The sequence below is a fragment of the Sebastes umbrosus genome, chromosome 7 (assembly GCF_015220745.1).
Source record: "Sebastes umbrosus isolate fSebUmb1 chromosome 7, fSebUmb1.pri, whole genome shotgun sequence".
Classification (NCBI taxonomy): Eukaryota; Metazoa; Chordata; class Actinopteri; order Perciformes; family Sebastidae; genus Sebastes; species Sebastes umbrosus.
The window spans coordinates 7,067,760-7,090,994 of NC_051275.1; the positions used below are offsets into that span (position 1 = coordinate 7,067,760).

The following is a 23,235-nucleotide window of genomic DNA, read 5'->3' on the forward strand; positions in this document are numbered from 1 at the left end:
AAATTTCATGCATGTACCTGTATGTATATGACAAAAGTTTACGTCGTAGTCTATATTACACATTGCATGAAAGAATGTAAACACGGTTACACGTTAGTGGGAAATTTAATTATGGCAAAATTGTATCACGACGCGGCCAGACCACGTACAATACATTGTCTAATATTGTGGTGGTGCAATCAGCGGGGGAAATCAGAAAACTGTAAACCTCCAGTTAACCCCTCGTGTCAAGTATGAATCCAGCTTTACTTATTATTGTCATTAGTTTTCCTCAAAGATGCCTCAAGTCAAATGTTACTCATCTCTCCCACACATACATACAGTAGAGAAAATGCTGCAGTTTTACCATTATCATATAGATGACTTCCATGCATGTAGCGGCACACTCCCACACACATATACACACTTATATATATAAACTCACACCTGTCCAAGTGTGACGACGCGAACGAAATAATCTGCAACAAGCAGGCGACAACAAAATTACACTAACATGCTAATCAAGCGAAGCAGCCACACCTGTAACACATGTTGATTAGTTGATGGTACTGATGATCAAGGACACCACCTGGGTCTCCAGTCTCATTCATTTACTCACCCTCCCTTCCTCCACCCTCCCGCCTCGCTCCCCCCCCTTTTCCCGTCAATTAAATTCACTTCACAAGTGCTTTGTTGGCGGGACCTCGGGGTGCTGTTGCCAAGGCGCTTTTGATTTAATATCTGTCATGCATAGGGAAAATAAAAAAAAAAAACAGGGGAAAACAACAACATGCCTTGAGGTCCACATGGAGCCTCGCAGTGGGAGAGGGGGGCATTTGTCCCCGCAGGGCAGAGTAGATGTGTGCACCCAGTGGGGGCACGAGGACACACCAGTGCTCCATCGTCTGCGGGGGGAAGAGACACAGCTTGAATACATAAATGAATGATCCATTTTCTCTCCTCCCGCTCGACATTTTCCTCACCCCTCTGCTGCCGCTCCGCTGTGAGTCACTATGGTTTAGAGGGAGCTGCTCTTAAACTGTTGGGCCCTCTTGACTCCTCACCGTTCGCTCTCCATCACTGTCTTCCTCTTGTTTTCTCTCTAACTTTTCTGACTCTTAAGGGGCTCAGAGGGCAGATGGAAAAACAGATGGAACAAGATTACAGTTCGACACAGTGGATGTCACTTCAGGAAGAGTGCTAAAGTCTTACATTAAAGCGAGACGATGTTAACTTTCGAAAGTAAAAAATAAGAAATTATCTGTCTTACCGATGGGAAATTTAATTCATAAGAAACAAAACACAACCTTATTCAGTTCCATACCCTCAGGGATTTTGCACCCTTAACGTGGCAGTAGGCAGAATATATTTTTGGCATCATTGGGCAAAAATTCCATGATAACCTTTCAGCATATTGTAACTTAAGTGTTGTGAGAAAAAACTAGATTTCTGCACCTCCTCATGACTCTGTTTACAGGCTGTGAAAAATCTAGCTCATGACTCGAGACTTTGGCCAATCACAGGTCATTTCAGAGAGAGAGCGTTCTTATTGGCTGTTCATTCAACGGAGGCAGCTGTCAATCACTCGCAAACTGCGATTAAATGGTCAACGTAGGCAGCGCTGATCAAATATGAATCAATATTCTGTTACTGTAATGCCTATTTCTCATGTAAAATGTTTTCAGAAACATCTTGTAGTGCACTGTTAAGCTGGTGGGCGGTGCTTGGTATTTCCTCAACTGATCTCAACATGGCGGCCTGGTCAGAAATGTTCTCATTTTATAGCGAAACAGTACACTACAAGATGTCTCTGAAAACAGAAAAAGGCATTACAGTAACAGAATATTGATTAATATTTGATCAGCGCTGACTAGTTTTCAGTTTGGTCGGAGTTTGTGAGTGATTGACAGCTGCTCAGAGACGGCAAGGCTCCAGCTCAGCTCTGATTGGTTGTTTTCCTCCGGTCTGTGAAATCTTGCAGATGCCATTAGGAGCACCAAATTCAGAGTACCTGTCTTATGAACTGCTGTCAGGATATAGTGACCGTTTTATATAAATAACTTTTTTAATCATATTTGCCTCCAGCTTTAACTGGTCTGGTATGACCAGGACTTTATGTTAGAAAAGATGCTTAAAACACACACGGCTTAGACTCCTCTCTACTTGTGCTACTATTTTTCAATGTTTTAGCGTTTACTATTATCTCGTAATGTCATTGGGGCCACAGTGGCTGCCGTTCAGTGAGTTACACAGTCTCATTTTAGGGTTCTTTGGGTTTGTATCAAAGCAGAAGCTGTTTTTGATGTCTTAATTAATCATTGGAGGGAACTGTTAAAGAATTTGGTTTTTGAGTCAACTCACATATTAAAGAGATTATGCTTTTGTGCTTTTTCCTTTAGTGTGTTACATATTTGTTTATACATGTAAAAGGTCTGCAAAGTTACAAAGCCTAAAGTCCCCTCCAAAGGGAATTAAAACTGTAATAGGCAAGATTGGAGGAAATATGATTAAAAAAAAGTTATTTTTATTAAACTAGGCAGCGCTGATCAAACATGAATCAATATTTTGTTACATTAATGCCTATTTCTCACCTCAGATGTTTTCAGAATCATCTTGTAGTGCACGGTTTGAAAGTTTGTGTCGCGGTAGCCATTGTGAATTCTCTTGAAGGAACGCCAAACCGGCGTGACCGGAGAACAGCCAATAGGAACGCTCTCTCTCTGAAATGACCTGTGATTGGTCAAAGTCTCCCGTCACGGGCTAGATATTTCAAAGCTGCTTACCACTAAGTCTTCCCTCGAAGGCATCCATGTTGAAATGAAGTACTTACAAAAATTCAGAGGTAGAGCACGACCAAGCGCCGCGATGATGGAATTTTCTGCCACCTCGCACCGGCTTCACTACGACGAACATAAACCAGGCTTTACTCTCCACCACACAAACACTGAATTAAATCCAAACCAAATCTATGATAATGTAACTGATCCATCCTCCTTGTTTCCTCTGTCCTATAGGGTTCTGCATAACTACATGCTGTGGCGCATTGTGGCGGCGCTAAGTGAACATCTGTCCACCGCCTTCCGCAGCACCATCCACGAGTTTTCTCGGGAGATCGACGGCACCGAGCAGCAGCTGGAGCTGGGCAGGCTCTGCCTCACTCAGGCAAATAAACACTTCGGCATGGCCCTGGGAGCCCTGTTTGTCCAGCAACACTTCTCCTCACAGAGCAAGGCCAAGGTATGAGTGGTGGGGTGGAGTAATGGATGGTTAGTGGGACAGTCAAATGATATGTTGTGGATGAATTCAGCTGGACGACACCTCTCTCTAATCTTTCCTAATGTCCGAACTTTTCCATAATTTCCACGACTGTGTCAGCACTGGAACTCGTCACTTTTTTCTGATATTGTTTCTTTATTTTACTTTCTAGTTCATCATTATATTTGACTCTGGGGGGGGGGTAGTGTAGAGCGGTCCACCTGTGTATTATGACACGGCTGAATGATTTTGATTGATTCCTGTATACAGTACCCATGCCAATCAGAACTGTCTAGTCTCTACCTCTCACACTTTTTTGTTTCTAATTTGCTCTCCGCCTGGGTCAGTCACTACTAATCCCCCACCTCTGCCCTTTGGTCCCCTTCTCTTTCACCATAATCCTCCCCCATATGTGTTCCTATCTCAGTCCCATGTCCACCCTATAACATGGGGATACGGTTCCCAATGAGATTCCTAACCTCTTTAACCCCATGCTCTTTCTTTAAGCCCTCCATCATCTCCCTTTCACCTTCTTCTTCTTACACTCTCACAGTCCACCCTACGGGCTTTATCCTACATTGAGCCGTCTTTCTTCTTCTCTTGCAAACTTTGAAATCTCTGCCAAAGCTCAGGACTATAAAGCATAAAGCAAGTCTGATGCAAAAATGGATACATTCTGGGCTCTAATTACTTTCTATGTAGTGCACCTTAATTGAAATTTAAGTTCCCAAGTTCCTAATGTTCCATTTAAGATTCTAATAAGATACTAAAGTGTAAATTTCAACAAAGCTTCAAGCTAGTGGAGCTTTTCTGATTAATTAAAGAATAGAGAGGAGGGGATTTTTAAGATCACACGTACAGGATGGCAGCTTTTAGCCAGATGAAGTGGGTGTTAATCTCATGAGCATCTAAACACATGAGCGGCCGGGAGTAGGGGTTACCTTTACGGCCCTGTCACACTTTCTTTTTAAGGTCACGGATCACTGTATCCCCGCAAATGCCCCTATTTTGCAACATCCACCCTGTGCATGTCAAAAGTGGAGGGTGTCAGAAGTGTTTTTTCCTCTACAGATAGTCTCTCATTTTAATCTGTGCAGCAGCTGTCTGCCACGGCTCCGTCTCCGCTGTGTCTGACGTAACCGCAACCGGAACCAAAGCGTTTATTAACGCTTCAAGTCTATTTTTTTTCCGAGAATACGTGCCTAAACGCGAGGTTGATGCCCAATAAAAAAAACGCTAAATAATATATTTATCCACATTTGGCCATCGGCAGAAGTGTTCTGAGGATCTTTATCGAATCATAATCAACCATTGTGTAGCATAATTCAGATGAAATCAAAGTGATCCGACACCCAGCCAACCCGGACCTCGGCGCTGCCCGAGGCCGTTGAAATCTTGCTGCGCAGTGCGCCCTCTCTCCCTGTGGGGAGGGTCAGGACTCCCGGCGTGACTGTCAAGCGGGACACCCCTCAGTGCGAGGGGTCTACGACGATGTCAGCACCCCGTCTCGTTTCCCGTGCTTTTGCGTGTGACGATTTGCCATCAGCATTCATAACCATACAACCTTTATGATTCAATTGTTTACTAGAGCACCAAGTTCTTCAGAGATCTAGCATCGTAATCCTGCTCTCAAGTTGACCAGTTTGATTCTCTCAAAATCCTGTAGGAAACACCGTATTAGCCTACGTCATGCAAAGCTAGCACGTAAAAACTCATTCTGGCGCCGCTGTCTAGACATCATTCAAACCATCCTTGTTGTATGTAATGTAGTGTCTAATGTGGGTAGGACAGACAGTCTCATGCTGGGTTATTGCATTTTTGGTGCTGTCCATGTTCACACTGATCATTTCACATTGCTTAGACATCAGTTTGTTCTACAGTATGTTGGCATGTCCACACAGGTTGGAGACCTCATTATCAACACGAGAGGTAGCGGGACCTGTAGCCAGTGGCGATGTGTGTCAGCCTCGACTGACTCGCCGATGCTGCTTACCTCAGCACGAACAGGAATTAATGAGTCTCTGAGCGACGGGAGACAGAAAGGCAAAGACAAGCTTTCTTGTTATCCTGATTGTAGAGTGAGCTGGAAGGACACAACAATGTCCCAGTGTCTTTTAGGAGTAGCAGACGTGTTTGCAGTAGTTTGAGAAAGCACCGATATAAAGCTTTAAAAGTTTCTTGAAGTTTGGACAGCAAATGTTCCTCAACACTATCATTAGAAAGATATTGGACGATTCTGCAAAACATTACGCCTAATGCCAACGTTTTTCAAATTCTCACATTGCAATATCTACGCATGGCAACTATGCTATATGGTTCAAAGCTGCAGTTGGTAACTCTGAGCAAATATGATAAGTTATTTTAATGAAACTGGAACTATATCCTGACAGTAGTACAGAAATATTGAGTTTTAGAGACTTTGTTTCCTGCATTCTGGTGACTTTAAAAGAGTGAAAATAACAAAATAATAAGTACACTGCAACAGCAATTTTATGTTAAACCTTTGATTTTACCTTAAACTACCAGGAAAGAAAACAGAATAATTCGCCCGCCTGGTGTGAACTTGGCTTGTGAATCTAAACTAATATTCATCCGTTTTTATTTATTTTTGCTCCTGCTCGAGTATTTCTTTCTCTAAGTACTCTCCATTTCTCTCTCCTTCTCTCACTCACTGAAGGTCCTTTCAGACACAACACAACAACGGCTCCACTGCGCTATGAAACACATTATTTGTAACGGCTTGTGCCGCACCACGACAGTTTTTCGCTGCATCGAGCAAAGCCCAACTTTGGGCGCTGCACGCTGTGGCGAGCGCAGCTTAAACATGAGCTCAAACTGCGCTGTGTCGCGAGTACAGACTGCTCTCTTCCAACGGGAAACGACAGTTGGCGTAGCTCCATTGTTGTCTGGGTGGAAACAGTAGGGATTATACACTGTTCAGTTCCAGAAACAGGCTAAGATAACAAAATGGAAAAAAGTGTGAACATTTGTCATAAATCGGGAGAAATACTAATTAAAGGGACTGTATGTACGTTTTTACACATATATCCATGGAGTTTATGTTGGAGTCTGAGTTGTGGTGGGGGCTGGTCATTTGTTGGTGTTAGAGAACTCCATTTCTAACCGAACGTTAGGTTACACACTGTTAGCCCTGTAGCGGAGCTGAAAATAAAGGCACTAGCGAGCGTGCACATCCATTGAATTTTCCGGAGAAAAGGTCCCCCATTCTTCACATTAAAACAGTCAGGTTGATAGAGGAAACCCAGAAAGTCGTGGAAGGTCTCATATTTTAGGTTAGGTTACAACCTGTTCACACATTGGCAATGAAAAGGATTAAAACACGTTTATACGTGTGAAAACTTACATATAGTCCCTTTAAGGTGGAGGTGACTTCATCTTTCTGGATTCTTCTGGAAGAAAAAAGGATAAAAAAGGATAAAAAAAAGACAGTGGCTTAGTACTTACTCACATTATAACTTGCATGTTGCACTGCAACTACAAGCCTTATGCCATTACAGGCCGCAAGTTAAAGCGTCCCATTTCAGTCACTTTGACTTGCGTCGGTGCTGGCAGCTGGAAAATAGAACCGTGTCCCATGCTGTTTTTGAAATGAAATCGAAATTCAGTAATGGTTGAACGCTTCCACTTGTGGTTTGCGGTGTGTTTCAGCTGCAAATAGGGTCAGTGGCAATAACATATTGGACGTGGGATTTGGCATTACACAGAACTGACATCAAAAACTGCAGCAGTGGGCCTACAGAGGTGGAAGAAAATCCACCATTGTAGGTGATCTGACAGAGCAGAAATCCAAATCGTCATTTAGTAACACAAGCACTATCTACTGAAGTATGCTTGACCCTATACACTTTAATTACACCTTTAAATTGTTGGTTTCGGGAATTCCAACAAGTTAAAACCCCTGAAAATCTTCACTATTTCTCTAAAATATTCATGACTAAATAACAGGGATTGAAAGAGTACTAGAAGAGTATACTCAAGTAAAAATACTGCTAGTTTAACCGTTTGATTGGAGTTTGCGAGTGATTGACAGCTGCCTCCGTTGAATGAACAGCCAATAGGAACTCTCTCTCTCTCTCTGAACTGACCTGTGATTGGCTGAAGTCTCCCGTCACGGGCTGGATTTTTTAAAGCCTAAAAACAGAGCCATGAGGCAATGCAGAAGTCTAGTTTTCTCTCAGAACACTTGAATTACAATTTGCTGAAAGGTTATTATGGAATTGTTGCCCAATGATGCCAAAAATATTCTGCGTACTGCAGGTTTAAATGTCAACAGCATACACTAGTGGAACAACATCACGCCACCAACTATACCGAGGTACAATAATGCTAACCCTAACCATACCCCATGACAACGTGATGCATTTTTATACACACCCCTGACACTCGGCCAGTGAGTGTATACATTAAACATGTATCTTTCCAGAGTGTCAGCTGAGTACAGAGTGACACTCTGTGGACACGGGGCTCTGTGGAGTTCTGCCCTCCTGTGGCCGCAGACACAGCAGCAGCTTCTCCTCTGCTGCTGATTTGGCTCCTTTCTTTTGTTCCATTCTCGCACAGTTTGACTTTTTACTCCGTAATAAATGCAAATGTTGCTAAATCCTGATTGGTTCACGCCAAAGTATATGACATCATATTTGTCCAGCCCACTTCAAACCAGTGACAAACACACATTTTCTATCTGTTCAAAATGTACCTTAAAAGGGAGATTTGTGAAGTATTTAATACTCTTTTCAACATGGGAATGGGAAAATATGATTGCTTTATGCAAATGTATGTATATATTTATTATTGGAAATCAATTAACAACACAAAACAATGACAAATATTGTCCAGAAGCCCTCACAGGTACTGCATTTAGCATAAAAATATGCTCAAATCATACCCCTTTCAAAGGGACCCCTTTTGAAAATGGCCATGCCAGTTTTTCCTCGCCAAAATTTAGCGTAAGTTTGGGGCATTATTTTGCGACAAGCTAGTATGGCATGGTTGGTACCAACGGATTCCTTATGTTTTGTAGTTTCATATTCAGATTGTTGCTTTAAAAACTGAGCCCGCTACAACCTACAAATCGCAAGTTGAGTTAATGCCTTAAAGAAATTAGTGGCGTTAAAATGAATTTGCATTAACGCGTTAATTTACTTTGACAGCTCTAAAAAAATACAAAAATGTTTCACGTGAAATATGATCTATGTTGTAACTAAATGTATTTATATAGGACCCCAGAATTCATAGTAAGAAGCTGAGCTGAGATAATGTGTTTTAAAACTTCTCCCATGTGATTTCCCTCCAGGTACAGGAGCTGGTAGAGGACATAAAGCACTCCCTGGACCTCCGGCTGCAGGAGCTGGACTGGATGGATGAAGCCACCAAAGAGGCTGCCAGAGCAAAGGTTCAGAGCCTTACTCAGCTTTTGCATCACAAAACACCACTCCCCGCCAGATCCGATTAGTATTTGAAAAGGATTTAATTATTTCTTTGCAATTCCTTTCTTTCCGGGGAGTTTGATTGATTGCTTGCTTAGATGGAAGTGTGTGATAGAATACATCAAGGGCTTGACATTGAGAAGTGGGGATCGCCTAATCCGGATCTCTCTGTGGCGCTGATTTGGGGTCTGCACTGCAAGATATCCCTTCTAATACTTTTACAATCTGAAGTTATAATCCCTTTAGAGGGCCATGCTGAATATAAAGAGCTTCTCTGTAATCCTATTACATTGAGTTTGCTTGATTAGTTGATGCTTGTGTGCGTGTGTGTGTGCGTGTGCGTGTGCGTGTGCGTGTGCGTGTGCGTGTGCGTGTGCGTGTGCGTGTGCGTGTGCGTGTGTGTGTGTGTGTGCATGCCTGGGTCCAAACACAAGTACATATGGGTGCTGATTAGTTACCGCGAGTGGATGTGGGGTGATGTTGGACCAGTTGTTTCAGCTCCACTTCCTTCTTCCATCCATCCCACTCTCTTCTTCTTCTTCTTTTCCTCTCCCAGCTGAAGCACATGATGGTGATGACAGGATACCCAGACTTCCTGCTCAAACCTGAGCTCATAGATCAAGAATATGCGGTGAGTCATGAGCCTCTGCGCTGTCTGGTCATCCTCGCCACCCATGAGCACCCACAAATCATACAAACATACAATTTCTATTTCCCAGCATCCCTCTCTCTCTCTTTGTCGCTACAATGATTTCCCATCAGACATTAACATACAACCTGGGTGATTGTATTCAGATGGAGCAAAAATACATCACGCCCAGGGGTAAATGAGCCCGTAACACACTGCTGAGACTGCTCTTATAACCAATATACTTTATGTATGTTGATGCAACAGGAGGCACATGTAGAACCTGGTCGCAGGCAGCTCAGCTGTCAGAAACTAGTGGGGGCAACTGTATAAACAGACGTAGGCTATAGAGAGGTGAAGTACCTCCACTTCTGGTGGACCACCATTGGACCTTATTTCCGGAAAAAAAAAATATGATCGGTAGTCAATGGTGAGAGACAAATATTTTTTTGATCCTATTTGAATTACTCCATGAATCACACATATTATGTTTGGCAATTTAAAACATAATTTTACAAGTCAACAAAGTCGCAGTTTGTTGTAAAACTGTTGAAATATCAGACTGTAAAAATAAGTAATTAGAAAGACTACACACCCAGATGTCGCGTCAGTGACGTCTCTCTCTCTGAAGCTACGATGCCGGTGTGTTTCCTACTGGGATGAACTCACACCAGCAACGGGTCTGATCGTTCTTTCGCTTCCTGGCTGATAAAAAGGCCAGGAGTCGCTGGATAAAACACATCAGGTAAGATAATGTTTACACGTGGAACATACAGTAGCTAAGTTAGCTAGCTAGCTGGTGTTGGTGGTATATTGTGCGAGACGAGAGATGTAGTTCACTGAGCGGTTTCACACAAAACTAAATGATACTACGACAAAACCTATGACAAACTAAGATTTTGAAAATTATGTTTTAAATTGACAAACATCATATGTGTGATTCATGGCGCGATTCAAACAGAATTAAAAAAATACTTGTCTCTCGCCGTTGACTAACGTACATACATGTACTCTATGTACTGAACATCTGGGGACAACTGGAATGAGTTTAAATGTTAATGGAAAAGATCCAAGAGTAATCCAAATTTGAAACCTGTAAACTGATCGAGTGCATCATGGAGGTGGTGCTTTAATACAGTTCTGAGGTGCTTATACTTTTTTTTATATAGTATTCCTTCCTTTATGTTGTTTGACATGTCAGAGGAAAATATTAGTACATTTTTAGCACTAAAAATATTAAACTGATCGGTCTAGCAGTAGCCTATGCAAGATTAGCTGTGGACAGACAGACACAGAGATGCACACACAACCGAATACATAATCTCCTGGCAGAGAAATGCCTGCAATGTTAACAAAAGTGAAAAATAATGTGTATCTGCCCCGTGATTCGGATCCGCTCCAAAATGTTATGTTCCATGCTACACCAAGTTTCATAAAAATCAGGCCAGCAGTTTTTCCGTAATCCTGCTGACAAACTAACCAAACACAAAAACATAACCTCCTTGCCGGAGGTGATAATAATCCTGTAATACAATAATGTAACAATCGCAACAAAAAAATGACGAACTACTCCTTTAATACATAGCGAACAGTAAAGGCGTTCACAATCATCAATCAATCAATCTGTGTTTTTTTGCAGTTCGTTGTGGACGAGAAGACCTATTTCAAGAACATCCTCAACAGCATCAAGTTCAACATCAAGCAGTCAGTCAAGAAGATCCGGGAAGAAGTGGACAAGACAGCGTGAGTGTCATATCTCCTCGCATTACAACAAGCTACACTGGCCAGCCAATCTCAGCTTACTGACACTGCGGTGCAAAGCAATTAAAGAAGGTTAATAAATTTGAAATCCAGCCTGAGCTCCTGCAGCTGAGGCTCACACCGGACGCTGCGGTTAACGCCACTCTTGAGTGTGCGTCTCTCTAATATGTTTGACATGCCTAACATGTGTCCCCGTGAATCCCTTTTTAGTTTGACATACTTGTTGACGCGCCTCTAAATTAAACCAACAGATACCAAATCTACACACGCAGCTGCAGAAAATCCATTTGATTTACTTATCTGCAGCAGCCAGGCAGCGGAAAAGTGCTGTGGGACATTCGGTTCATTTTTCTAAAAACCTGTACCCCTGGATTGAGTGACTCTCTGCTATGACAACACATTACAGTCACATTAGTATTCCGAGGTGCTCAAAAACAACTGTTGTCGTTAGCCCACACTCAACGCCCTGAAGAGTTAAATCACACACTCCTCCTTTATCACCAAAAAGTGAACCTTTCATCGCTCACTCTGTCTTGTCGCTGAGAAATAAAGAAAGAAAACAGTCCTCCTCCTCCTCCTCCTCCTCGTCCCTGCGTTGGTCTCCCCTCCATCTCTCCGCAGTCAATGCAGAGCCATCAGTCTTTCGCTCCTAGAACAAGGGCATCTCGCACTTTCAGAGTTAGTCATTTGGGGGATTTTGTGCCGATCGATTGGTCTGGCTTTAAGTGGATTACCATAAAGGAACTGTCCGTGGTTTCATATGCAGAGGAACTGTGGGACCACACACACAGAATATTTCTCACTAGGGGGTTTAGAGAGAGAGATAGGCAGAGGTGTTTGGCATTCTGTTCAGGATCGAGGTGTTTCGAGTAGGTAGATTGGTGATTTGAGTGAGTGTGTGCGTGTGTGTGTGTGTGTGTGTGTGTGTGTGTGAGGGATCCCATCTCTAAAACCCTGTTTGTTTCTCCTCCAGGTGGCTTCTCCCCCCTCAGGCCCTTAATGCCTACTACCTCCCTAACAAGAACCAAATGGGTGAGTGCGTGACTCTTCATTGCACATACTGATATTTGTGTTCTCTCTGTCATCTGTATCTACACACGCAAACACACACAAAATCCTTCCCCACATTGCTATTCTGCACCACGACATGGACCGCACATTAGTTACACGCAATTACACCATGTTGCCGCCTGTTTTCATCAGGTCAAACATGTGGAGGAAAAAAAAAGTATCCACCTCCTCATATCATATTCCTTCTCATTGCTCACTTTCTACTTCGATCTCAACCTCACATACTTAATACCCCCCTGGAGGGAAAAACAAGAAGTAACACCGTCCCGAGTTTTAACAAATCTGGCCTTACGCTGTCACCCCTCCTCTCCCTCCTCTCCCTCCTCCCCTCGTCTTCCTCATGATCGGCCCGCTCGTCTGTGTCTGCCTGCCAGCTGGATTAAATCTCTCGCAGAAAAATCAATGGTGTGCTCGCAAGCTGATGCTAGAGGACAGGAGGAGTCAGACAAACACAGTCATCAGAGCCCCCTGGGTCATTTTCTTTAACCCACACACATTATTTCTCTCACTTAAACCAGCCGCTTCAGCTCTCATCTCTGTATTCAATTTCATACTCTCCTTTTCTTTTAAATCTAATTAATACTGCCCACTTAAGTTTTACCTCCGTCTCCTTGGCTTCCTTTATTCAATTTCTCGAATCGGGTCCTGTTTGAAGAAAAAGAGACAAGGACAGAGATTTAATTAAAAGCAGCTACCTAACATAACAGATTTTTTTCCGTTCATGGGCTCACAGTCAGATTTCACTGAAACTGATAATGTAAAATCTTGACTACCTGCATGCACATACTTTTTCGGCTGAAATTATAATTATTGAAATTACCGATTCATTTTGTAATTTTTAGATTATTCGATTTGTCTATAAAATCTAAAGCTCTGTGAGGCTGTACTATGGATGTATAAAGAGAACTGGATACAGCGTCGGAGGTGGGCTCCCGCTCATTCCTATGAGAGCTGCTCAGTGTCGCGTGAAGCCAAAATGGCTCGACTGCCGAGTGATAAAGTATGCGCATCTCCCGGTGATCTTCCGCATACCTTGCGGGTAGTGGTTAGAAGGGAACCACCAAACTGGGGAACGAGAGAGATTGTCAAGGTTCGGCATTGACCTTGTTAAGGTTCGGCGTTGACCTTGAATAGTTACGTTTAGGCATTGACCTTGAATAGTTAAGGTTAGGCATTGATGTCAAATATTTAAGGTTAGGCATTGGTCTAGAATAGTTAAGGTTAGGCATTGACCTTGAATGCTTAAGGTTAGGCATTGACCTTGATTGCTTAAGGTTAGGCATTGACCTTGAATAGTTTAGGTTAGGCATTGACCTCGAATGCTTAAGGTTAGGCATTGAATTTAACTATTCAAGAATAGTTAAGGTTAGGTATTGATCTCGAATATTTAAGGTTAGGCATTGACCTTGAATGCTTAAGGTTAGGCATTGACCTTGATTGCTTAAGGTTAGGCATTGATGTCAAATAGTTAAGGTTAGGCATTGGTCTAGAATAGTTAAGGTTAGGTATTGATCTCGAATAGTTAAGGTTAGGCATTGACCTTGAATGCTTAAGGTTAGGCATTGACCTTGATTGCTTAAGGTTAGGCATTGACCTTGAATAGTTTAGGTTAGGCATTGACCTCGAATGCTCAAGGTTAGGCATTGAACTTAACTATTCAAGAATAGTTAAGGTTAGGATAGGTCATCGGGCAGCGAGTCTCGCAAGAGTTTTTGCAAGTTTTTGCAGATCTCATATCAGATTTCGCAATTTGCATTCTCTGTTCTAAACACAACGTCGATTGGGCCCATAGAGCAAGCGCACTAGTGTTTTCCTTTATACCCGCCTCCCAGCCCTCGGTCTGGGGCCCATGTACATGAACGGAGGAAGGAAAATAACTCTGGATTTAACTATTTATAACTTCTAGGACCTAATGGTTCGCTAAGTTACAGACGTCTCTTTCCCAATGTAAGTCTATGAGAAAAAGTATTTTTGGGCCCAATGGCATCGCACAGAAGTTGTTAATTTATACACATGCCGCTGACTTCCTGTGACCAGTTCAATGACAATATTCTGTATATGATCACTTAAAGCTCCAGCAGGAAACCTCAAATACTGGCAGCGGCAAGTGGTGACAGGAGATAGCTTTTTGAAATGTCTTATCTTTGAAAGAGTGCAACAGATAGTAATGATTTCAGTAACCTAAATGTCTTCTTTAGGGTGTATGATGTTGTGGAAGATCAGAGGTTAACAAATCGTTGCCGCTTCCTCTGCATGAAGCAAGAAGTTGCTTCTGTCGAGGAGACTGATTTGTATTTTGCTCATGCTGTGTGCAGATAGAAATGCATTTGGGCAAATAGAGAGACTTTCTGTCATTGTCCTCTAAAGCAGCTGCACTATATTTTACATCACCGTCCTGGCTTATGCAGCTTTAAGACATCAGTGTTTTCCATTTCCTCCTAACTGTCCCTTTCCCTCTAAAGGAGACTGTATCAGTGTGCTGACTTTGATAAAAAAAAAAATTCCTACTAATACTGAAACCAGAGTGTGTGATATTCATACGAGTTGTATCTAGATCACTTCCATCATGTTGTTTCTTTATCTCTTTTCCAGTCTTTCCTGCCGGCATCCTTCAGCCCACTCTCTACAACCCTGAGTTCCCACAGTAAGTAGCCCTCCTCCTGTCCTTGCTTTTTCCTGCTGCTGTCCGTTGGGAGGCAACAACCTGACCACGGCCAACACAAAGGTCATTAACAGCTACGTTAATCTGGCAAACCTCTGCTTCCCCCAAGTCCCAACACACCTGATTAAACCAATTTAACTACCCACCAAGAGCTCAATTACTGAACAAGGTCCTCCTAATGGAACAGGTGTCATTGAGAGGTCGCCTCACTGAATTTGAGTCCATCGAGTTATTTGATGGTGCATGAAAGTATACAGCCTCCCCATCTGCATTCCTGAAGTACAGTCACTGCATTATTGGACAAAACTAGTCTTTAAAAATATCTTTAAATCTAAATCAGAACACTTCAGTTGGACATTTGGATAGAAGCTCTTAAAGGGGACATATTATGCTAATGTTCAGGTTCATACTTGTATTTTGTGTTACTACTAGAACATGTTTACATGCTGTAATGTTAAAAAAATATATATATTTTCCTCATACTGTCTGCCTGAATATGCCTGTATTTATCCTCCGTCTGAAACGCTCCGTTTTAGCTAATTTCAACGGAATTGCAACGGAATTACGTTGCTAGGCAACAGTTTGGGTCCATGTTTACTCCCTGTCAGCTGATGTCATTTACATACACTGCAACCGGAAATAAACTGGGACACATTTAGAATGTTTACGTTTAAAACCGTGTAATGGTCAATACTTCCACAGTATTTATATGGCACTTAAACCTGCTTTATACCATAACAGACATGACAATCTCACTTTTTACAATATGGGACCTTTAAAAGGTTCTCAATACAATATTCATCATTCAGAGTATTAATATAGCAGCAAACAACTATTTGCTATGTAAAGACAGAGGAGTAATGTCTACCTGAGCAACATATTCTCACCTCCCAACTCGTCAAATATACCGCCGCTTGGTCAGTGCCCCTCGACATCGGAGACCAACGCACGGGGTACCCCTCTTGCGTTGGTCTATATTTTTTTCCATTAAAATGATCGGCAGCTAACTCAGATGTAGCACTGTCCTTGAACACACCAGCAAGAAAGTGTTTCAACAGGGTTTTTTTTTTTTTAACTTTGACAACTAAACAAAGATTTTAGAAAACTTTTAGAAAAAGGAAAACTAATTGTTTATAGTGATGGATTACCTGTCACAAGTAATCAACAACTCCCTGCAATTTGATTTTCATACAATACTGGCATGAATTAAAACCAAATGGCTGCTTGGAAGAGCAGGAAATCAATCCAGAACGTGTTGGTGTGGTTTAGAAAATGGTCAGTAAGAAACCGATGCACCGCAGCGCCGAGGAATGTGCAGGTAAACAACTAATTTTTTCCACTCAACGTACCCTTTGTTAACCAAAGCTATTCACTGAGAAGCAAATCTACTGCTGCCAGTATTGAGCATTATTCTAAGCCAATACATTTAATACAGTCCAAATAGCTGCACCGCCTCCATTCATACCAACTCCCCTGAGTAGCCACACACACACACACATACACGCACACACACACAAACACTCCTCAATTAGCAGTTTATGTACCCAACATTAGCTAACACTTCTATGTCTTCACTAGAGGTGATCACCACTACTTCCACTACCTGCTGCCGTGTATGCTAATCAATATTAATTAATGATGCAGGAAAGTGTGTATGTGTGTGTGCCCCTGTCCCCTTGAAGTTATTACTGCAGTAGCCCTAACATCCCATAAACTCTCGCTCTCTCACTCCCACACACACACACCTCCACCACCACCACCACGTCGAGTATAATGAAGCTTCAATCAGCCAGTTAGTTTAGCGGGGGGAGTCGGGCCCGGTGTGAGGCAGCGTATCGACTAGCTGTCAGAAAGTCATTTTCAGATGTAGCCATGTGAATAGCCCCGAGTCTGCCCCTTTCATCCTTCTCTATATCTGCATGTGGCGCAAAGACAGCACTCCAGCTCGGCCCAGGGTCAAGGAGAGGTGGTGGGACCCGCTGTTTTTTTGGAAGCAGCGGACCACGTGCAGGTTTGCGGGCCGGTGGGTGCTGCTTAAACAAGGTCGGGACGTGTTACGGGGTGTTGTATTTTCTTGGGAAATTAAGATTTATGTTTTCCGGCTGAAAGGTCCCAATGCTGATTTTCCATCACATGTACAACAGATGTTTTCTAATCAGTGTGAAATGAAAAAAAAATGTAGCATTGAGCTCCTTTTTATTCAATACCAATCTGAGCCACATGGATTCAGAATTAGATCCCAAGTGCAACTTGCATTTTATCTGGCTTGGCTGAGCAGAATTAGTAATGATGACAATGGGACAAGGGAAGAAAGACAAGGAGCTGTCCGTAATGACACCTCAAATCAGTCACAAGATGCTTTGTTCTAAAGTGAGTGGATAAGCCTACAGACCTATGTATGAACTTCTGACTAGATATTACTACAAAAAAATGCCAACATCTCTAATTTCATGATAAATGAAGACAGTTAAAGCTGTGTCCAACATGCTTAAAGGAATACCTCACCCCCAAAATGCCCATTTGTATATCAATTACTCACCCTGTGTTATCTTGAATTCATTAAAGAAAACTTAGTTTTTTTCTAGGGCAGTCAAAGTTAACGGGATACCACGTTAATACAAATTAATTTTAACGCCACTAATTTCTTAAACGCAGTAAAGCAACGTGCGATTTTTAGGTTGTAGCGGGCTCAGTTTTAAAGAGTGAAGATACTGGCATCATGTGGAAATAGAAAAACTAGAAAGAGGAATCCATTTGTACCAATCATGTCATACTAGCTTGTCGCAAAGGACTTTCGCTACATTTTGGCGAGGAAAAACCGGCATGGCCATTTTCAAAGGGGTCCCTTGACCTCTGACCTCAAGATATGTGAATAAAAATGGGTTCTATGGGTACCCACGAGTCTCCCCTTTACAGAGGTGGCCACTTTATGATAATCACATGCAGTTTGGGGCAAGTCATAGTCAGGTCAGCACAATCGTATTTATTTTTAAACGTCAACAACGACAATTTCGGACCAAAAATACAGACTTGGCGTGCAAAGGCTTTAACACACAGATATGAGGGTGGCATCAAACTTCTAACTTTTGGAAAGAAGGCAAATAAGCGCATTTCTCAAAATGTTTGACTATGCATTTATAACAAAACAAAGTAACTTTTTGCTGAACAGTAGCCACTGTGGCAGTTACAGAGAAAACTAAAACACAGCATGACAGTAGCACAAGTAGAAGAGTCACAAAGTCAGCAAACTGTGTCAGTAATGTCAGTTACACAGCAAAATCTAAAGTTTGCTAACCAGACCAGACCAAGTACAGCTGTAGCAACATAATTCCTGAGTGTATTCAATTGATTAAGATTGTTTTTTATCATTTAGAAATTCAGCTTTTCTTTCAAAGGTTCATAGTCTTGCTATACGTATAGGCAATTCAAGACCAATAAAGTTTTAGCTTTGAGTAATGTTCCATATTTCTCCTTCCTGCTGCCAGGTCTCTGAACTATGGAGGAATAGGAGCGATCATTGGCCATGAGCTAACACATGGATATGATGACTGGGGTAAGAATTACAACCTCTTCACCTATAATCCCTTACAACAATGCTCATACACCCCCCCGTTTTCACCATTTTCAGTGGTGCTCCCATTATTGCATTGAACTATTCTGTTTCGCAGAAGGAGCAAGGGTTCCCTGATGATTTGTGTAATTTTATGACATTTGTAGGATGCCCGAAACTGTACAGCAAATATTGAGCCACAATCTCTAACTTTCATTTCCAGTCAAAAGTGCTGCCCTTTGAAATATATTAGTAGACTTCAGTGAGGGTGTCAAATTTCTGCCAACCACCTACCAAATACTGGAATAACTGCGATTGTGACTGGTAGGTTTGTAACCTACCAGCTTCTTTGGCAGACTCCACAAATTTAAAAGCAGTTCAGTCGGCTCTTGAACTGAATACATCAGCCAAGGTCAACCCAATAACATTTGGCCTCCTAATGGTTTGACTCCTGCAGCAACAAAAAGCTTCAAAAGATGACATGCTGGGCAGCCTTTTGGACTGTGAAGGAAAGTTGCGGGTTGCGTTGTCTCCATGCTAACACTGCCCCCCCCTGCCCTTTTGCCCTTCATCTTAGTGATGCAATGGTTCATGTCCCTAGGGGGCCAGTATGACCGCCATGGCAACCTCAAACAGTGGTGGACGGAGGAGTCCTACAGAAAGTTCCAGAAGAAGGCTGAATGTATCGTCAAGCTCTACGATAACTTCACGGTTTATAACCAGAGGGTGGGTCTGCACGCACGCACGCACGCAAGCACGCGCACACACACGCACGCACGCACGCACGCACGCACGCACGCACGCACGCACGCACGCACACACACACACACACACACACACACACACACACACACACACACACACACACACACACACACAGCAAAAGTCCTTACTTTCACATACAGTCATTACATAGATATACAGGACAGCTGATATTTTGGACTGATATAAGATTTATATTGAAAATTATATGTCCACAAGTCAGTGTCCTCCTCTAACATGATGCAGCTTGATTTATTATTATTCCGATGAGTTTACTTAGGAGTACTACTTTGCTTGTAAAACAGTCAACAACATGCCTTCAGTGGCCCTGGAGGAGCTTTGTCAGGTCTGAGAAAATAACCCTGACGATGTCACAGTGATGTCATCGGGGTTATCTCGGAATGTGCTAGAAGATTTATTACAGAGAGCGTGCATTACAAACTGTGGGAAATTCAGTTTGAAAATCCAGGCATTAACCTAGGCAGGGAGATTTTAACAAAAGACCACATTGAGTCGTATTATGGGAAATGTAGGATCCAAGGTTTTTGGACCTTGCTTGACCACAGCTAGGAACTAAAACACTGAATATATCTGCTTCTGGTGCTTCAATTTTGACAAAGCTTTAAAGAAGCGCAATTGCTGGAGTACAATTTTAAAGGTTATCTATATAATGTTCAGAGCATTAATATAGCATCAAACAGAAACTATAAGCTATGTTAAGATATAGTAATGTCTACCTGAGCAGAGAATTAAGTCACTCTCCCTCTGTGTGTGTTATAATCCCAGCTTTGCTTTGTTGAGCGGCTGTGCATGCTTTTAGTACATGTTTGTGCATGTGAGCGTGCCTCACTGGCTAGCTCAAGGCTGCCGCTCTGCACTGCGCTGATACGAAGGTTACAGTCGGTTACAACGAAAGCATAGCACCCACCCACCAGTTACTACCTGGGTTAACACTGTTAGGTCTGTCAGCAGCGTTGCGATTGTTTTCACGTTTAGCGCTGTTAGCTACGTACCGCAGCCTCAGCCGTCGCCACGTTTAGAGCTGTGCGGAAGCAGTAGAAATGCTCCCAATCTCACATTTAGCACCTTTAATAGATTAATTTGAGAGTTTTGTGGTCTGGTGGTATTGCCACCCTTGTAAAACACTGAATATTTGATCATATTTGTTGTACTCGAATGGTCAAATGTAAAGAAATAGCTTGACGTTTTGGGAAATACACTTATTCAATTTCTTTCCGAGAGTTAGGTGAGAAGATTGATACCACTCTTAGACAGGAGAGTGGTATTGATCTTCTCATCTAACTCGGCAAGAAAGCAAATAATAATGAAAGCAAATGTAATGTAGAACTTTTCTTTTAAAATTAGGCTATTGAATCCTAAGAAGGGATCAGCGAGAAGGACCTTCACTGAAAAAACACTGATATTGGTCTTTTAATCACATGCCATATCCTAGATTGAAGTACATCTTTGAAGTACATGCGGCTACATACTAGCACAAAAGTATTGGGGCAGAGATGTTGAAGACCTTTCAGCATTTCACAAGTTTTCTTTCTGTGTGTCTAGGTGAATGGTCGTCTGACACTGGGGGAGAACATCGCAGACATGGGAGGGCTCAAGCTGTCGTACTTTGTAAGTAATATTCGACACCATCAATGTTCAAACATTGCAGTTACGTGGCTTCACAGACTCTAAATATTAGAGTTTGCTCCATCAGGAGCACCTCTGTCCATTTTCTGTCTTGAAAATCTGTCTCTTTATTCTTCATAAACCACTCTGCTTTATTTGTGTGAAAGTAAAGAGCAGAAGTGCCCCAGAATCAAGATAAAAGATAAACGTGAATTCCCTTTCTCTGCTCGTGTGTGTGTGTGTGTGTGTGTGTGTGTGTGTGTGTGTGTGTGTGTGAGTGTGTGTGTGTGTGCGTGTTTGACTGGACAGCAGTGCACCTGGGATGCTGCATAATTCAATTCCATATTGAGCGTGTCAGTCTAAATTGAAGCTTTTTTTTTTGCACGCAGAAACAAAAGTACAAAGAGAATGAGTGAATGTTTTTAAATAAATCATAATATCAAAATGCAACAATTATGTCATAATGCTTATTAGTTATGTCAATCACTAAGAGTGGCTGAGGTAAACAAGTTTCCAAATGTCCCAAAATGTCCCGTTTGGTTTGAGATTTTAGTTTAACTTACAGAGAATATGCTACTTTGAAGATGAGGTGAGGATCCTAATTTCATTTGTATCTCGTCTTTCATTATTCACTCCCTCCTCTCTGTCTCTCTGTCCAGGCGTATCAGAAGTGGGTGAGGGAACACGGTCCAGAGAGGCCCCTGCCTGGACTCAAATACACACACGAACAGCTGGTCTTCATTGCCTTTGCACAGGTACAGAAGCCTCCCAATAGTTTCACACCATTGTCTTTCATTACATTTACATGTTAAATCATTTTAGCTGCCACTCTCAGCTGGAGCGACCGATCATAGAGAGCAGGTAGGAGTTATATATTACTCCAACATTAGCTGATGGATGCATTAACCATCGGAAGGATGAAAAAAACGCAGCGTTGATGATAGCGTAGTGGCTCTAAGCACTAGACCACCCCTGCTACTCGCAACTATTACGACTATCATTGAAATTCAGTGGTTTCATTGAAATTCATGGCCTTAATGTAACAGTGGCAAAATCTAGACACACTTTTTAATGCCATTTGCAGAGTTTTAGCTTTCAACTTTAAAACTCTTGCCACAGGGAAGTGATATAAAAACCACGTATATATGTGCGTACATTCATATAATAATATGTATTATTATTATTAGGGCTGTCAAAGTTAATGTGATAATAATGCATTAACGCAACTTGCAATTCTTAAGGTTGTAGCGGGCTCAGATTTAAAGTCAGAGAGAAGATATTAGTATCATATGAAACTAGAAATCCTAAGGAATCCATTGGTACCCATATATTCTACGTCATACAAGCTTGTCGGGAAAGAGGCTAAGTAACGCTCCAAAGTTACGCTAAATTTTGGCAAGGAAAAATATGGCATGGCCATTTCCAAAGGGGTCCCTTGACCTCTGACCTCAAGATATGTGAATGTAAATGGGTTCTATGGGTACCCATGAGTCTCCCCTTTACAGACATGCCCACTTTATGATAATCACATGCAGTTTGGGGTAAGTCATAGTCAAGTCAGCACACTGACACACTGACAGCTGTTGTTGCCTGTTGGGCTGCAGTTTGCCGTGTTATGATTTGAGCATATTTTTAATGCCAAATGCAGTATCTGTGAGGGTTTCTGGATAATATTTGTCATTGTTTTGTGTTGTTAATTCATTTCAAATAATTAATATATTTATTATATTTGCATAAAGCAAGCATATTTACCCACTCCCATGTTTATAAGAGTATTAAATACTCCATAAAATCTCCCTTTAAGGTACATTTAGAACACGTGCAAATGTGCGATTTATTTGAGATTAATCGTGATTAACTATGGACAATCATGTGATTAATCACAACTAAATAAAAATGTATATAAATGTTAATACTTATTAATCAATGCATAAGTAGCATTTTACTGTTGTAGCTGGTGGAGGGGGAGCTAGTTCTAACTACTTTATATACAGTCAGGTAGTTTAGTCCAGAGGTTCCCAAATTAGGGGTCGGGCCTCCTCCAAAGGGTCACAAGATAAATCTGAGGGGTCATGACATGATTACCGAGGCAGATAAGAAGGAAAAAACAAGTTCTGCTACACAAGTTTGTATTGTGTTATTTTTCTCTAATCTTTGCTTTTTGTGAGATATTGGATCTTTGGGCCTCAAAAGGTTATTTAAATTAATCATCTGAGAAGTTTAGAGGGAAATCAGTCTTTTGTGGAGCTGCTAACAACTCACATGTGAATCATGACAAGTGGCTCCAACTGATTTTTTGTAAGTGGTTGTGAACCACTGTTTTGATCTTGAAACAATGCATTTAATGAGCTTAACACATCTGTTTTATGTCAAATCTTATCTGAAAAGTAACCAAAGCTCTTAAAACAAATGTAGTCAGAATATTTAAATATTCAAGTAAAGCACCAGTACCTCAAAATACTGTACTTAAAGGCAGGGTTGACGATGTTATCCA

At 41.8% G+C, this 23,235-nt stretch overlaps 1 protein-coding gene across 2 annotated transcripts in view; it reads left to right on the plus strand.

Moving 5' to 3' along the window:
- Positions 1-23,235, plus strand: part of LOC119490785 (endothelin-converting enzyme-like 1) — a 58,039-nt gene that overhangs the window by 30,731 nt on the left and 4,073 nt on the right. Inside the window, exons 8-17 of one of the 2 annotated variants that reach the window (XM_037774253.1) lie at positions 2,994-3,216; positions 8,549-8,647; positions 9,238-9,312; positions 10,949-11,052; positions 12,044-12,102; positions 14,734-14,785; positions 18,289-18,356; positions 18,931-19,079; positions 20,679-20,744; positions 21,401-21,496. In XM_037774253.1, coding sequence (XP_037630181.1) covers positions 2,994-3,216; positions 8,549-8,647; positions 9,238-9,312; positions 10,949-11,052; positions 12,044-12,102; positions 14,734-14,785; positions 18,289-18,356; positions 18,931-19,079; positions 20,679-20,744; positions 21,401-21,496 — 991 coding nt within the window. The remainder of the gene's footprint in view (positions 1-2,993; positions 3,217-8,548; positions 8,648-9,237; positions 9,313-10,948; positions 11,053-12,043; positions 12,103-14,733; positions 14,786-18,288; positions 18,357-18,930; positions 19,080-20,678; positions 20,745-21,400; positions 21,497-23,235) is intronic. The other variant, XM_037774254.1, reaches the window with a different exon arrangement.